Source organism: Hydra vulgaris, chromosome 13 (assembly GCF_038396675.1).
Source record: "Hydra vulgaris chromosome 13, alternate assembly HydraT2T_AEP".
Taxonomy (NCBI): Eukaryota; Metazoa; Cnidaria; class Hydrozoa; order Anthoathecata; family Hydridae; genus Hydra; species Hydra vulgaris.
Genome location: NC_088932.1, coordinates 58,129,030 through 58,147,500, shown reverse-complemented (window position 1 = coordinate 58,147,500; position 18,471 = coordinate 58,129,030). Strand labels below are relative to the sequence as shown.

At 29.0% G+C, this 18,471-nt stretch overlaps 1 protein-coding gene across 1 annotated transcript; it reads right to left on the bottom strand.

Annotated features, from left to right (window-relative positions):
• Positions 1 to 13,952: 13,952 nt before the first annotated feature.
• LOC105844784 (ribonuclease P protein subunit p14) lies at positions 13,953 to 16,401 on the bottom strand. Its single transcript, XM_065815012.1, has 4 exons — positions 16,268 to 16,401; positions 15,940 to 16,021; positions 15,564 to 15,634; positions 13,953 to 14,131 (listed from the first exon to the last, which is right to left on the bottom strand). The coding sequence occupies exons 1-4, from the start codon at positions 16,315 to 16,317 to the stop codon at positions 14,029 to 14,031; spliced, it is 306 nt and encodes a 101-aa protein (XP_065671084.1). The 5' UTR covers positions 16,318 to 16,401; the 3' UTR covers positions 13,953 to 14,028.
• Between the last annotated feature and the right edge of the window lie 2,070 nt (positions 16,402 to 18,471).

The following is an 18,471-nucleotide window of genomic DNA, read 5'->3' as shown; positions in this document are numbered from 1 at the left end:
TTATGGGTCACTTTGAAATCTCCCAATCAAAACATAGTTGTATTTATTATTAAGTAGGTCCTCAATCAGCGAGACTAGTTAAGTGTTCTTATTAATGCTGCAGATCGTTTTATCACTTAAAGTAAACTTCTCACAGTTTAACATCTTTTGGGAATGCTAAGCTTCAACCCGGTACGTCAATACCCTAAGAAATTCAGGTTTTTTTTAATTCCAAAAACAATGTCATTACCTAAAATAATACTCTTTTTAAAAACATTACTTCTTTACTAGCATGTTTAGTTTAATAAAACTCACAGCTTGTAAAATAATTTCAGAAAATCTGCATAAATCATCATAATCATAATAATTATTTTTATGATCAGAGAACTATGAGCGAATTGGTTTAGAAGTAGATTCATTGAAATTGCAAACGTTAATGAAACGTTTTGTTTAAAATTACCGGGATGTAATACTGTCATGGCTATTTTTGGTGCTTTATACAAACCAATATGAAGAGCTTTTTCACTAGGAAGGCCCACAATTTTAAAAGTTATTTAAAATACTGTATTGTATGATATGAACTGACATTTTTCATCTGACAACAATGTTTTACCTTTCGATGGCTCGTTAAAATCTGTTGTCATTAATCGAAGATTTTCATTTTTGCAGACTTTATAAAGTTTCTAAAATATACAATTTCAATGATATAATCAGACTTTGTTAAAAATCTTTGTTATTAATTGGTTGTTTTTCTTGAATTACTTTATATCGAATTTAGAAATACAAAGCTACTTGCCATCCCTTCACCACAATGATAAATTACTGTGATAAAGATTTGTTTGGCAACATCATTACATTTTTTTTACACATAACAAATTAACCTGCATACTCTTGCTCTACTTTCCACAGTCTTTTTAACATTCTCTGAATTTTTCCTTTTAATTAATTTTTGCGTATATTCTTTTAACCAAAAACAAGTTTCTTTATCCATATTCACAGAAAACTGAATTATGTCTTTTTTCTTTAGTGAAAGTGTAAAAATTAGTAAGTAAATTTTTATACTTTAAAAATACTCTTTTTAATAGTTTTTTAAAGCAACTTTTTTAAATCAAAAAAGTTTTTAAAACCAATAATACTTAGATTAAGTAGTAAAAACTTGTTCCAGATATGAGCTACACGATAAGTAATTTTAAATTGTTCAAGCTTGTTTTTGTATATAGGCTCTAACAGGGTACTAATTGTGCGCAATAATTATTTATACTTTCTGTTTATATAAACTATAGAAAATTGATATATACTGATAATTTTGATAATATAGAAAATTGATATAATTGAAATATATATATATATATATATATATATATATATATATATATATATATATATATATATATATATATATATATATATGTGCGTATATATATAAGGCAGGCGCGAAGGTGGTAAGGGTGTGTGCCCCCCCCCCCCCCGCATCAATAATATTTTCGTACATTTAGTCGGCAAATTTGACCCTTTTAGACAAATCAGTCGGCGAATGTAGACACCTTAAATAAGTTAATCGGCAAATTTAGACAGTCAGTCGGCAAATGTCGAACCGTCAGTCGGTAAAAGCTGTAATGGCACCCCCCACGTGACACCGATTCGCGCCTATATATGCCTTTTATATGTCTTTCTGTAAGCAACACATTTTTCCATGTTTATAAATTTTTTAATTTTTTCAAGCTTTTGATCTCTCCTGTTTTTTCTTTTTCTGTATTAAACGCCAACCTTAACAACCTTTATCTCAAACTTGAGTTTTTATGAGACATGGTGATTATATTTTATTTATAAGATAAATCTATTTTTATATTTTAAAAAACATTGAATAATAAAAAAAGATCAAATAAAGTTTTATAACAATAAAAAAAATTCTTAAAGAACAAAAATTAAACAAAATTTAGGGCAGATTTTTCAAATTATAATTTATAGGGTCTTAACAGAATTAAATAAAAAAAATAAACTTCTTAATTTAAATTTCTATAAAATTATGCACTGAAAGTAAGGGTTACGCAACAAAAAAATAATAGCAAATCTATTTTAAAACAAATTTTATTTAATGATTTTCAAACACGGTGTAAAAATTTCAAGTTTTAAAGAAATCTGGTATGAAAGCTTTTACTTTAGAAATAAATTTGTTTGAAACAAGTGACTATGAAATATTAGAGTTAGTTGATTTTCTAACAAAATTACTCAATTTACTTATTAATAACTTATGTAAATAGGTAACAAAATCAAATCAAGTCTAATATATTCTAAATAAAGTTATCACATCAAGGATATTTCCAAACAGTTATGAGTACTATTATGAAGTAAACTAAATTCAATAAAAGTAGGCATAGTAATAAGAATAATGATGACGTAAATAGTTGCTAAGTATTTTTACGTAAGAATTAAAAATTCTCGCTAAAAAATATTTAATTCTCGGATTAAAAATTCCTTCTGCATGTAAAAAAAATTTAAAAACATTTCCTTGTTTAGTTTTTGCAATACTAAAAAAATTTAAGCAGTGTTATATTTAATTTTTTATTTAACTATCACATATTTAGTTAATGTTTTATTTAACTATCATTTATCAATTTGTCTTTTAGGTTTTTCGAGTCCTGCCTCTTTCAATGGACTATTTTTCTCAAATTAATGGACTGTTTCACTCTTAACAGGACACCGCTAAAAAGTTTCACTATAAGAGTTAAAAGAATTAACACCATATATATTACACGCCTTGTATAAAACAATAAATTAGAAAAGCTTAGAAGATAAACAAATCCTTGGTTAAGAATTTTAGTTTATTTTAGTTAATTTTATTTTAAATTTTATTTATTTATTTTACTTCACTGAGATTAAAGTTGGATAAATTAAGATCCCTGAATAATAATAATAATCGTTTTGATTCAGTTCTTTCTTTTAATCTAAAGATATTTTCCTTTCCTTTATTTTGGAAAAGTCTTTTATAAGATCTTAAATCTTTAGTTATTAAGCTATTTCTTTTTCTATCGAAATTGTGACAAGTCCTTCAAGTCTTTCTTGGCTCATGGAACTGCATAGTCTTTATTTGTTTCGGTTTTAAGAAACTTCTCTCTGCATTTGCCACCGATGTTATTAAAGTTAGTAGGATACGAAGGGCAATGGATGAATTTCAAATGGACGAATTATCGAAGGCGTTGAATTATTTGATTGTAAAGTTTATCTACTGTATGCTCAGTTGAACTGCATTTTTTTATTAAAACCAAATTGCTTGCAATACAACATGTCGCTCTTAGTTAAATGATTAAAACCTATTATACATTTTCTCTTTAGCAATTTTGAAAAACAAGGTAGTATAGATATAGACCTGTAATTTAAAATATTTGACTTATTTCCAGATTTAAAAATTGGTTTTATTCGGGCAATTTTTAGTTTATCACAAACAATACCTTAAATGAAAGACCAAAACCATGACATCATATCAAATACTGATTTGACAATATCAACGCTAATTTAATCAAAACCTTCACTTTTTTTACTTTTGAGACTGCTAAATGCAGCTCTCAGCTTGCTAAGTTTTAAACTAGTTTATTAGTTTATCATATGTTTTTAAATATGAATCAAAAGGAGTGGAGTTAGGTGGAATTTTAGCAATCAATTTTGGACCAATATTAACAAAGTAGCTGTTTAGTTCTTTAGCTATAATAAATTTATCATAAACTAATTTTCCATTGGTTAATGGTATTAATATACCTAAATACCTTTTTTAATATTTGTTAATTTTCATTAATCAGTCTAAGGTTTTGAATATTGGTTCCTTTTCATTGATCTGTCAAAAGTTTTTGATACGGTAAATTATGCGGTAAAAAAATAATTGCGGTAGTGGTGTTGTGGTAAAGCGCTCGCTTCATAAGCGAGAGGTTCCGAGTTCGATCCGCACCACGACCCTGGTAGTACCGCGCTCAACTTGTTTCTCCGCGCAGCGGCCTTGTTCGTCGAGGTTCGTGTTTCGGAGTTATAACCACTATTAAGTAGCCTCCTCATCTGTAATGGCCTTCTTGGCCTTGAGGAGGTAAATAACAAGAAAAAAAAAAAAAAATGACTATATACTAATAAAAAAACTTAAAAACTACGGAGTGAAAAATAAAAATTAATTTGACAAACTAAAAACAATTTTTATACTATGATCAAAATAGCACAATTCCACATTCCATAACTTGCAGGGTTCCTCGGGAACTTTGCGGGATTCCTCAGGAACTTTGCGGGGTTCCTCAGGAACTTTGCGGGATTCCTCAGGAACTTATACTCAGCAACAAATCTTTTAGACCTAATTTTGTTAGCTGATGATTTTAATCTTTTTTGCCCTCACAGAGATATTTAAACACTTATGTATAGTTAATGAATGTTATGTACAGTTGAAAGTTCAAAAAATGAAAGTTATGAACAGTTATGTAAAGTTAATGAATGGTTCGTAAGTAACAAACTTTCACTAAATGTGGATAAAATAAAATATATTTATTTCCATTAAAGTAAATAAATCAGATAACATTCCTCTTAAGTTACCAAATCTTATAATTAATGATACTTATATTAAAAGGAAAACATACGTGAATTTTTTAGGAGTAAAACTGGATGAAAATTTTACTATGGTAGTCACTTAAAAATAGTATTGAAATAGCACTCTCAAAAAATATCACAATGATGTTTAAAGCTAAACCTTTTCTAAAAAATCCCTGAAAATTATATTTTGCTTTTAGTCACAGTTAATTGTCTTTCTGTGAAATTGTGTGGGCTAGTACTGGCTATGCAAAACTTAAGAAAATATACAACAAAAAAAAACATGCGTGCAGAATAGTGTTTGAAACCTATAGAAATGCTCCTTGCGAATGCTTTCGGGGTGCGCTTGGTGCTTTAAATGTTTATAAATTCTTTTTACACCAAATTTTATTGTTTATGTTTTAAACAAAAATGGGATTATCTCCAAAAGTCTTTCAAACTTATTTTAATAAAATTAATCATTAGTATTCAACAAAGTTTTCAGATAACAACTATGTTCTTTTCAAATATAAAAATTAACCTCCTATTCAAATAAATACCACGAACCTTATCTGTGGAAAAAATTCCCAAAGATTGTCAACAAAAGCAAGACTACATCCAACTTTAAACGTTTCTTTTAAAGTAAGTTTAATTAAATAAAAATAAATTTATTTATATCAATGAAATTTAAGTGATGATGTTAATAATTCATGTAATGATTAATTATGAAATTTTATATTATTATCATTTTATTAAAATTTTTGTATAAGTCTTAAACATCTAAGCTTGTTTCTTATGCATTTTAACACTTCTTAATTATTTGCTATTTTGAACTTCTTTATTTCCTTAGTTATTTTCTGTTTAAATTCTGATTTATGTTTATTTGATGATATGTTATTATCTGATTTATATATATTTGTTACGGTTATGTATATATTTTTTTATACATATGGGGCTCGTCGATAAGACAAAATGTGCCTTCTTCTTGCTCTAGCCATTAATATCGATATATGTATATGCAATGCAAATATTCTTTAACGGCGAAATAAATTACACACACACACACTCTCTCACACACACACACACACACAACATAAAAGTTTTAGACAGTGAATTTAACAAGCAAGTTCAGTTACATTTTGACATCTAACTTATTGTTATATTGGTTAGCATGCTGCAATGAAAATCTGTTTTTTTTTGGCTAACCAATAACTGAAAAAAGCTTTTAAGAGAATTGAACAAGAGAAACATGAAGCTCAAGTTTTTTGTGGGGAATTAAAATACGAATTTACGTACAAATGTGGGGAATTAAAGTACGAAGGTGTGTTATTCCAAGCAGTACACCAACGTAAGGTGTGTTATGGTGCTTTAAAGGTTGTTTTTTTTTCAATTTATTATCAGAATTCAATGACACAGAAAGATGAAATAAGTTAAGTTTAATTTTTTTTTATTATAGGTGCCTCGAAAAGGCATTACAATCTTATCACAGAGCACCGTGGAAGAGTATTTGAAAGAAAGTTCACTCCTTCTTCCTTACCAATGTTTTAAAACTTGCTCAGAGGTGGCGTTAAACCACGGATCTCAAGCACGCTAACCACTGGGCTACGGCTGACCATTAATAAGGAAATACAAACTTGGTTGCACAATTTAACTAGTGCTCGATATAAAAATTGATTTCGTTTCTTTTGTTATTTCTCTACTTCATTTATCTTTTAAGTTTCAAATTTTTATTTTTAAACGATTTATATTGTTTTTTTTAACGTGAAACATTAATTTATTTGAGGTTTTCTTTTTAGCAAAAGCATGTTTTTTCTTTTTTAACATTTCATAACATCTTTGATTTTCTAACAAACGATTTTTAGTATGGACATTGCTTAGGGGCTGTTCAAATAATACGTGACAGTCTTAGGGGGGAAGGGGGTATTGAAAAATGTCACGAAATATCATATGGGGGAGGGTGGGGGGTGGTTTGCTACAGTGTGACGTGATAAATAACTTTTTAAATCAAATTTTTTATCACGGAGTAATTTTTTAAAATTGCGAACTCCGAGATAATTATATGAAGACCTCAGTGGAAAAACCGGCGTTGTCACATTTAAAAAGTATTGAGAAAGTATTTGTTGATCATGAATAAATGTCTTTATTTAAAGCAAAGAAAAAAAAATTTTTTATAAAAAATTACAAAATGTTTTGTTTTTGAATAAATTTTAAATAAAATAATTATAATATAAATTTTTTTAAATTGCTTAGTTTCATTTGCTTTAAATAAAGACTTTTATTAATGATCAAAAAGTACTTTCTTAATACTTTTAAATGTGACACCGCCGGTTTTTCCACCGAGGTCTTCATATACAATACGAAAATTTTCAAGAAAAATGCTATGCAACGACTTCACAAGAGCTAGCGTTTATTGTTTAACGGAGTCATAACTAATGAAAATAAAAAAATTAAATTAGCTTTTTTTTAAGTTACTTGTGGTAATTGCAGACATAAAAAGAAATTTTAATTCTTCAAACAAAGAAAAACCAGATAGTGGGCGATTATTTAAAAGCAATTTATGTTATCGTTAAAAATCTAATTTTATTTTTTAACGAATATTTGTATAAATATACTAAAAATTTTAGTATAAATTGTTGTTTAAAATTTGATCTTTAAACATAAATATTATTCTTGATCGTCATCTGATCTATAAATTTTTTAGTTTTACAATACTTTAATTTTTAATGTTATTGTTATTTATTACTTTTAATGTTTTGTGTCACTATTATAATGAATTTGTCGAACTACTTTAGTTACGTTATCATTTTTATTATATGTTAAGTTATTTAGTTACTATGATATAAAATTTTAGTACTACTATTAAATAGTTGTACTATTAATAATGTTGTTATTAATAATATCTTTACTATATACTTATTTAACGTAATGGTTGTAAGGAAAATTAATTTCTTGTTGTTGATGTTGTTATAGATTAAAAATGTGACTAAGAAAAACTTTACAAATCTATTTATGAAGGATATTTGAAAGCATTTGCAAACAAACCAAAGCAAAAGTCTCAAGAAGAAACAAATAAAATCTGGTCTGAGATTAAATCAAAGAGCAAAACATTATCCGAATTAAATGTAGAAGTTGAAATAAAGTTAAAAGAGCTAAAACAAATTGAACTCCGAAATAAAGTTGATATTTTATCTTGCTGAACAAAATTACCGAACCAAGTACCGAATACATCAAAAAAGCGTGCGGTTGAATCTAAAATCACTTTGATGGCGTGACTGACGCGACCTCATCAATTACAACAAGTGAAGAGTGTGAAAAAGAAAATTCCAATTTCTCAAAAGTTGTAACAAAACAAGCCTCGAAACAAGATCAGTTAAAAAATGAAATTTTTATTTTACAAAAACGTATTGCATATCTCATTGAAAAAAGAAATTGCAACTTGTTGTCACAAGAAGACTACCAAATACTAGGGCAAAAGCTAAAACTTTTGGTAGAAAAAAACCGAGATCTTGTACTTCGTCAAAAAGCCACTGAACGCCAAACAGGCGTTCAGTGGCAGAAAACAACACGACTACTCATGGCCGCCAAGCATTCAAAATTCCTTACCAAAAAGAATTTGTACTAATTGCAGTTTATATTTTGCAAATCAAATCAATGAAACAGCACAAAACAGTTTGCTCAAGTATTGGATATTCGAATGAAATTCAAAAAGTTAGACCTCAACGCTTAGTTGCTCAACGTCTATCTGAATTCATGTGTGTCTTTTTAAATTCAGACAAAGAAACAATTGAGTGGTATGATTAAGATGATGTTGATACCTCTGACCTCAACTGGCCTTCAAAAGTTATTGAAGAACATGGAACTCCAATACTTATAGGTCAAAGTCCGAATTGGGAACAAATTTAGGTTTTAGACAGATATTCATCAATTTTATTTTTTTATAAAAATAAACTATTACAATTAGAATATAAACTTATAAATTTTTTTTTTTGTCACGTCACACGGGGGAGGGGGGTGGGGTTCTTCAAAATGCCACAAAATGTCATATAGGGGAGGGGGGTGTTAGAAAAACAACAAAAAAAGTATCACGTATTATTTGAACAGCCCCTTATCTATTTACTGAAAGTAAAGACGTTTTTTATTATTAAGTTTACGTTCAGGAAAATTCGTTTAAATAATGTAGAGCATTTTTAAAATTAGTTATTAAGGTGCTCCAAGAAGACCTAACGGTTTTATCACAGAACACTAAGCTTCTGCATTACAAAGGTTTTACTTCGAAAAACTTCGAGAATCGAAGTATTTTTCGAACTTCGAAGTTTAAAAATACGGACTTCGAAAACACGGAATTCGATTTTTTCGAAGTTGAACAAAATGGTTCTTATAATTACGTATACAATCGAAGTAATGGAATTCGAATTTTAGATTTTCGAAGTTTATATTTTCTAAGTTCAATATTTTTTTATAATTAAAAGTTTGCTATTTTTTGCTTATCGCACATTGTATATTGAATAAAAACTTTTAATTTTGAAATATTTTTGTTACGTAAATAATTTTTAAATTAAAGTTGATATCAAGGTTGGCAGCGGTTGGAGCGGTGTTTTTTACAAATGAGTAGCCGTTGGTGTCAATTTTGTTTACCATTTCATTGAAGTGTTTCATTTTAGGAGTTTTTCGAGTTTTAACGGGTGATGCGGAAGTTATCGGACAAAATAAAAACGTCAATAACTTATTTATAAATAAAAAAACAAACTACTATTATATTTTTTTTAAATAAAGCATTTATCTTTTAATAAAAATATATTATTTTTTATATGAAAAAACACCACCATCTGCAATTGATCTCAATTTTGCTCTGACGCCTTTCATATGCGACTGTAAAAAGTTTAAATCAACTTCTTGTAGTTTTAGTTTAATGCGATCAATCAAAACTTGCTCTGTTGAAGCTTGCTAATCTCCCTCGTAAACCTTCTGTGCCAAATGTCCCCAAAAATTTTCAATTGGTCGTGCTTAAGACACATTTGGGGGATTGGATTCTTTATCAACGTAATAGACATATTGGTCCATCCAATTTAGAGAATCTTTAGAATAATAAGAACTTGCTAAATCTGGCCAAAATAAATAGTTAAAGTTTCCATGATACTTGTGAATAAATGGGAGAAGTTGTTTTTCTAAACATTCATTAATATAGATTGATGAATTGATCGCTACAGCCTTGGAAGTGGGAAACAATGGCTCGGACATACCACGGTCAGATATGGCTATCCAAATTAATAATTTTTTTGGAAATTTCTCATTTTTTATAAAACGAACACTTTCTGGGCATGCCTTTTTGTTGTTTGTGTAGTATCCAGAATTTCCAGGTATGTTGTCCCCTGCAAAACAAAAGTACTTTTCGTCATCGATGACTAGAAACGATTTTGTGTTATAGAGTTGGTTAACTAGTTTCCTGCTTCTTTTCTTTGCCTTTATTTGTTGTTCTATAGTGTATTTGTGAGTCCTTTCACGTTTTCTATATTTAATATTCATTTTTTTTAACTGACGACCAATTGTAGATTGATTTACACCGAATTTAATACCTATTTTTCTCTGACTGACCCCTTTCCGATTGTTGACAAGTCTCGTTAATTCGGCTTACTTTTCTCTAGTCCAGGATGTTGGACGACCAGAGTGCTTTCTATCAGAAAACGATTGAACAGTTTCAAGTCTTTTTAGGTTATCATATATTGTACTTCGAGCAAATCCTTCCTTTTCAAAATGATTTACGATTTTTTTTTTAATATATTAGGTTTATTTACAAAAAACATTTTTAGTCGCTTTCGAAAAGATTCTCGTTCAGCTGCATTTAACCTCATTTTAAATAATTGTGTTTTAAATAATAAAGTTTATATTTCATAGAACGTTTAGGCCTACGCATAAAACCACAAAAACTAATTATTATGCTCAAATAATGAAATTAGGATTTGGCGATAACTTCCGCATCACCCGCTATTGTGATATTGTTGTAACCAACGAAAAGTAATTAGTAAAATGTTCAACTTAGTTTTTAAAGAACAATCAAAATATTTCGAAGTAATGAAATTCGAATTTTAATTTTTCGAAGTTTATATTTTCAAAGTTAAATAAATGTTTAGCAGATAGTATGGTTTGTTGAGCACTAATTTATAGTTTTAGATTTAGTAAATACAAGTTTTTAACCAAAACAATAATTTTACGACTTTAGCTGATTAAATATCAGAGTAAATAAACAAATATTCAATATATTATCACGAAACATTTAGTTGCGCAACTTGAAAAAAAAAACCTCTCTACAAGTTAAAAAATGGCTCCTTTAACAAAATAATTGTGGAAAGAGTTAGACAAAATAAAGGCTCCTGATGATCCTCTGGAAAGTGTAAGTCATGCGGAAGAATTCTAAAAATGAAAAACTCATCAACTGGCGCTTTAAGATCTTATTTAAAGTGTCACAAAGGAACTCTCACAAGAGTGGTAGCCTCTGAGCTAGCAGAAACTGAGCAAGATGACGCGAGTTCACTGGAACTTCACCAAGCTTTGGTTGATGTGGACGAATATGAAAAAAACCGTGACGGTAAGAAAATTTAAAATACAAGCAGCCCTTGTTATGTGCGATCTTCTTATTTAGCTTTAGATGCTCATAAATAACGTTTAACTGTTTCAATTTAATTTTTTTCAGATTTCATCAACAGTCCATCAAACAACACTCCTCTAAAAACAGACAAACAGAAAAAGTTGTTGCCAGCCCAACCCACACCTAACAATTCAATTGTTGGATACTTTCACCTCAAAGTTCCAATTTTTGACAAGCGCCAACTTGACTATGACTTCGACCTACTTGAGCTGTTCTCTCTCATTCAACATTGTTGAGACGGAAGGATCCAAAAAGTATGCTGCCAAAAGGGAACCCAAGATGACTGTCAAGCCTGCAACAACTTTTTTAAGGTGTGTGTGTAAAATTCTTTCCTAGTACAGCGTGCTGCTGTCAAAAATAAGTTACTGCTGTAAAAACGTTTGCATGGATAATTGTAATTTGAATTGAAACTCTGGCATTATATATATTTAATTGGTTATTATTATTTTATTTCTAAGGCAAAAAATCCTATTGCTTTAAGGACAGGTAAAGCAATACATTTCTGAGGAATTGGCTAGAGAACTCAATGACTGTGAAGGCCTGCAACACTTCATTTCATCAACGAAAACTTTGAACTGAAAAAGTTTGTTCTTGCTCGCCAGCCATTTAGTGGCCAACATACAGCGGCAGCCTTAGCCAAAGTTTTGGATAAGGTTATGCAAACAGATCTTTCTTTTCTCAGAGCCAGCACTCAAAGGATTGCTGTGCACGATTCAGCAGCTAATATAAAAGACTGCAATTCCGAAAACAGTAGAGATTACAGACTCTCTGCTTTGCGCTGATCACTTGATTAACTTAGTGCTGCAAAAAGCCAACGAAAAGAAAATTTTTAAGTCTTCAAGCCACAATGGGACGTCCCAATCTTCTGAAGAAGACAACAGCGACATTTACAAGGCAATCAAACAAGCCCAGGATCTCTCTGCAAAGGTTCTCAGAAGTTCAAATTGTCAAAATGACATCAAAAAAAAGTGTCAAGAAAATGACGGTAATATTAGTAATATTTTGATCTAATATTGAAACTTTTAATTTAATAAAAGTATTTGGTAAAAATTAACATTACACATCTCATAAAAACTGAAATATTGTCCACCCCCTCCTCCTCTTCACATATGCAAATCATTGTGACACTTAATATTTATTTTTTGTTTTTCTATTTTTAGTTTCTTTCGTCAAGATCATCACAGACTGCGTGACTAGATGGAACTCGAAGTCCATGATGATCACCTCTGTAATTCGGTTGAGAGGAGTCCTTGAAGAATTGAGAGACAGTAAATGTGATTATGCTGATGTCATCCCGTCAGAGAATCAGTTTTTACTTTTGGCGGAAGTTCAACCCATCTTGGATTCATTCCGGAAAGTCAGCAAGGCTCTTTCTGCTGGCATCCTACACTTCATCTTGCCTGCAGCCAACTGGTCAACCTTCAGATGAAGCTAAACTCTATTGTTCAATCAGACGTACAATTTGCTACAAAAGGCTTTGTCCAAATTCTGACTGGTGAGCTGAATAGGCGATTTCCAAACAGTGGAACAAAGAATCACTACCATGCCATGGGAAATTTTCTCCACCCCTTCTTTAAGGGTGCATTGGTGAAAAAGTTTGGTGATTTGGAAGGGCTCAAGGACAAGTTGGTGAATGAGCCACTAAATCATCAAGAATTTTAGTCCTAAATCAGGAATGCTTCCCTTAATCTGACAGGGTCTGGCTTTGACCTTGACGAAGCTGAAAAAATGGCATTAGAAATGTCTGGAGAAGAAATTCTGTTCAGGGATGGAATGTCAAAAAATGAAATTGAGTTAGACATATACAAAGGTCTTCCTCGTCCCGATTCCTCAAGCACTGATATCCTAAAGTGGTGGGAAGCCCATGCAAAAATGATTCCACTACTTTCCCAAGTTGCAAAAAAATACTTGGCCATTCCTTTAACTTCTGCATCAAGTGAAAGGGTTTTCTTAGCTGCAGGCAATGTGGTCACTGATTCAAGAACAAAATTGGATCCCCAAAATGTTGACAAAATTGTTTACCTCAAGACCAACACTGGAAAGATGATAATGCACGATCTGCTTTGACAATTGAAACAGCAGAAGAGGAAACAGAAAAGAAATCCAAGACCTACCAAAAAGATCAATCTGCTGTCACTCCACTACGACAAAACAAGAGGATCCGAACCAACAGTGGTTCCATTGATATTTCTGATAATTAAACTTAATTTGTACATCTGTATATTGTAATACAAATCAATTACAAGCAATAATAGTTATTACAAAGAATAAAATTTAAAAAAAGTTTTATATGTTTACTTTTCTGTTTTGCATAATTTTTACACTCTTAAATCCATTAAAAATGGTCTAAAACTGGGTTTGATATACATATTTTGTATATCAATCTGGGTTTGATATACAAATTTCGGAATACTTCGAAAAAAATTCGAACATTTTCGAAGTCCGAACTTGCTTTGATTGACTTCGATTTTTGTAGTTACAAATGTACACTTCGAAACTTCGACACCCATAATGCAGATGCTTACAGAACACTGCGGATGAGCATTTAACTTGGCAGTTCACGCCTCCTTATCAATATCGCTTATCTTAGCCGGCGTCATCGAATCCTTGGTTTTGAACATAAACTCTAACCACTGTGTCATGGCTGCTTAATTAAATTGTCCAAAAATCAAAAACAAGCTCAGGTACTGCAACTTATTGACATTAGCCTAAGCTAATGAAAAACAAATTGAAAATTCTTTGAAACAATGAGTTAGGCATAACGTAATTTAATACAAGAAAAATTTTAAAAATGTCAACAAAAAAAAGTCATTTTACAACTATAAAAAAAAAATTACAAAAAATTTTATGTCTTCTTTCTTCAAAACCTTCTAATGATTTACTTTTTGACAATCATAAGCCACACGAAACGCACACCTTTTCCCCTCATAATAGCCATATAATGAAAGAGCGCTCCAAAACTTTATCATATCACTAAAGATTAAAAAAAATTATTGATAAATATTTCTCAAAAGATTTAAAAATTTAGGTTAGTTAATAGTAAAATACGAAATCAACAATTTCGATAATATAAAAATAAAACACATGGTTTAAAAAGTTGGTAAAAACTCTTACAACTTAATGGGGTTATAAAAACATTCCAAATAAAAAAAAAAGTTATCGTTTGTTTGCGAAAAATATAACGAGGCTAATATGTTAACTGCTGATCCAAAAACTTTTTTTGGAATGACAGTTTCACTACCGTCAATAAATCTTCTAGTTTTCCTTTGCTTAATCTTAATGCAGAATAAAGTAGTTTCTTATATTCCTAAAGCTCAGCATAACTCAAAGAAATCAACTTTCTTTTTTAAACCAAATGAAAGTTAATATTTAAATATGAATCGGTAAATGTAAAAAGGGCGTAAATCCAATAATGTAAACTTTCGGGATACTAAAAAAAAAACTTCATTTTCCCCCGTAAATTTTTATTAGCGGTTCAATAATTTTTTTTTTTAAAGTGAAAAACATTATCCTCTTCAAAAAAAAATTATCAAATCATTAACAAAAACTTACTACGGGGAAAATGCAGTTTTTTTAGTTTCCCGAAAGTTTACATTATTGGACTTCCGCCCTTTTAGCATTCACCGATTTATATTTACTTTCATTTAAAAAGATCAATGTTTAATACAATTGTGTCTAACCTTATTTAAATTTTTAAAAATATCAAACACCCAAAAAATTTAACTTAGGCTCATATTTATTAATTTTGGCAAACATATAAAGGGATTAATATCGCTGTTAATTTAGTTACTGATATAGATAAATACCTTTTGAAATTTAGTTCCAGTATGTTTTAACTGAATAACTATGACAAGATTCATTAGATAAATACTTTGGCTAAGAACGAGCTATAGGAAGAAGAAAAGGTACCCCATTTTTAAACGATATTGAGTATAATGACAATAAGAAACCAATGTACTTTCAAACCAATTAAAAAACTAATAATCTTGATAATAAAATCCTGAACAATAATCCGAAGTTTAAAAAAATGAACAATATCTAAAAGCTTCAATAAGAACTATTTTAACAGTCATATATAAGATAAACTTAAAAAAAGGGTTATTTTAATACAAATCTTATAAAAACATCATTTGCTATAAAATAAAAAGATGAAAATTTTCGAAAACAAAAATAACATATTTGTGTAACCATGTATGACGCCACTGTGTTTATATATGAGCAATTCCACGGCGGAAAATGAAAAAGTAGTCAAATTTTATTCAGTTGTAAAACAATGATTAATTCTTCCATAACTCCATATTCAAATATAAAATCTACAAAGCCTGGTGTAAAACCATGGGCGTTAAACTTTAAAAAAAAAAAAAGAAGGAATAAATGAACAATTTTTGCTTTTATTTATGTGTACCTTTTATTCAGAGTCAATTTGGCAAAACCTTGATCATAGCTTTCTATATCAAAATTAATTGCAGAACCAATCTATAGTAATGAATGAATCTATAAAAAAGTTTTAAAAACAACTATATTTATTACATCTTATTATCAGAGGTAATCTATAAAACAAAATAATGACATCAGAGGATATTACAGAATGAAAGAATCACAACAAAGTTAGTCTATGCAATAAAATAATGACATCAGAGGAAATTACAGAACGAAAGAAAATTTAATAAATTCTGGTTATTAAAACTAAAAAATTCCTTAAAAACAAAAAAAAAAAAAAATTAAGAATAACTTAAAATTACAAATACTTATTTTATATTTATCAATAACACACAATATACCTGACCATGAAGAGAGTCTAATGCTGATAAAATGGCACACTCGTATTCAAATTGAGTAAGCTGTGTTGCATCTTCTAACTCTCTAATGATAATTTTTTAATTACGTTATTAAAACATTTAAATAATAAGCTAAGTTATCAAGTTTTTCTAAGCAGGTGTCAATGAAACATTTACCTTCAACACTCTACAACGCTATCTTTAAGAATTGGTATAGAGCACTTACTAACATTACAATAATATAAAATTCAAGCAGCTGGTGCAGGTAAATGTAAATATATAGGAGCAATATTTACAGTAACATGGCAACAAACAAAATAGCTTTACTTACAAATGAACAAGTAAAGTAACGCTGTTGTCAACATTTTTCTTCTTTCCCATAACTCATTAGTTCTTCATAAATTAATATGAATAAAATTCAAAGATAATAAAATAAAAAATAGAAAAGATAATAAAACAAAAAAAAAATTTTTTTTTTAAGTTAATTAAATTTTTTTTTTTTCCAAACATAATTAAAAAAAGGTTAATTATAAATATAGTAGATATAAATATAGTGTCGTTTAGATTTGGATATGCTTGAAAATTTTAAATTTAAAAAGATAATAACTGCAGTTTATTACTAAAAATTTAATCTATGATGACTGTAATTCAAATGTATTCAACTGTATTTAATGGTTGATGACCGATGTTACTTATTATTAACCAATAGTATTTAAAAGTGGTTAAAATTTAACCAATGGCACTTGATGGTTGATAACCAATGGTACTTAGTGGTTGATAACTAATGGTACTTAATGGTTGATAACTAATGGTACTTAATGGTTGATAACCAAGTACTTAATAGGTGATAATCAATGGTACTTAATGGTAGCTAAAATTTAAACAATTTTACTTAATGGTATTTATGATTTTGAAACAATGTTTTTAACATTTCCAATATTTGTAAGAGATATATAGTCACAGTTTAAAAATTTAGAAATTAATATCAATGAAATACCCTCAAAATTTTATCAATGAAACACTCTGTTTTTTGAGGAGTAACTTTAGTTTCATTCAAAAGGATTTCAAAATCCTTTTAAAATTCTTATTAGATGTTTTGCAATTGTAATTTTTCAACATAATTTAGTATTTTTGGCCTCTGATAAGTTTTTTTTTTTACACAAAATGACAAACAAAACTTTGTCCTAAAAAAAAAAAAAATTAAAAAAAAAAAAAAAGAAGAAGAATTTTAGTTTTTTTCATTTTAGACTTGATTTTATGCAACAAACTCCTTTGAATAGGATAATGAGCGAACACAAAATTAAAGTGTTAGTATTTAAATGCTAAGAGTTTTTAGGTAAAAAGAATCAAAACATTTTTAATTCCTATAAAAAAGGTTTTTTAATAAGTTTTTTAAAGTTTTTCAATAAATTGTTTAAAATTAAATAAATTATTACAGTTTATTGAAACATTTTTTAAATCATTACTTTATTGCTTTAAATATTTGAAGTCATTAAGAGTAAAAATGTCAAAAGCAGCAAAAAAGCATAAAAACCACAATATGAAGGAGAACAGTTTGTATCATATGATTGAAATAAACAAACAGAGAACTGACAGAGACTCAAATGACAAGAATTCAACAAATAATCAAAAATGATATTAACTTAAAAGACAAAAAAACTCCTTTAACAATTTGTGATAACTGTAGAAATCAACTTTAAAATGGTTAAAATGACAAGCAAAGATTGTACCTCAGTTTTTAACTTTGATTTCATTTAAGTCTTCGTCAAGGCTGACCACAACCTGTGATTGCTTTATTAGTCAAATTGGCAAAATAAAGCCACATAGAAAACATCCTTTGAGCAACTCCAAATATCTGCCAGTCAAAATTAACAAGTTAAAAAATGCTGTACCGATTTCTTGTCCATTCTTGATAAAGACCTTTCACATCAAATTACACACAGAACTTGCTATGAAAATTTGAGGATGGCAGAATATGGTCCTATTGGATTAAGAAAATGGCCTCACCAGTTACAGTGATTCTTCACCTAATGTAATCATCTTAGTATCATCTTCATCAAGCAAATGAAAAACTTTTATGATTGAATATAAATGAATAAGGCTAATGCCTGATGATGATGATAATAATAACCCTCGGAATTAGCATCGGCATTTGGCAATGCCGACCTAACTGTTGACCTAGAAATGTTTTAGGTTGGCAAAAAAACGCTGACTTTGTTATTATGTTTTATAGTTATGATTTTTTTATCAAATTTTTCCTAATTCCGAGAACTGTAATGATGATGATGATAATGATTATGATGATGACTCTTTATGACTAATTTATGATATGAATAATAACTTTTTATGATAAGAGGTAATCTTTAGAAACTGATTGTTACTATTTCTAGCTTCCAAAACAATTTTCTTCAGCATCATGATCTTCAGGATCTTCAGCAACATGCACAGCAACTCTTTAAAAAACTTTTGAAAACTCACAATATATTGCAGATTCAACAAATCACTGGTCTTTCTAACAATGAATGCGAAAGCTAG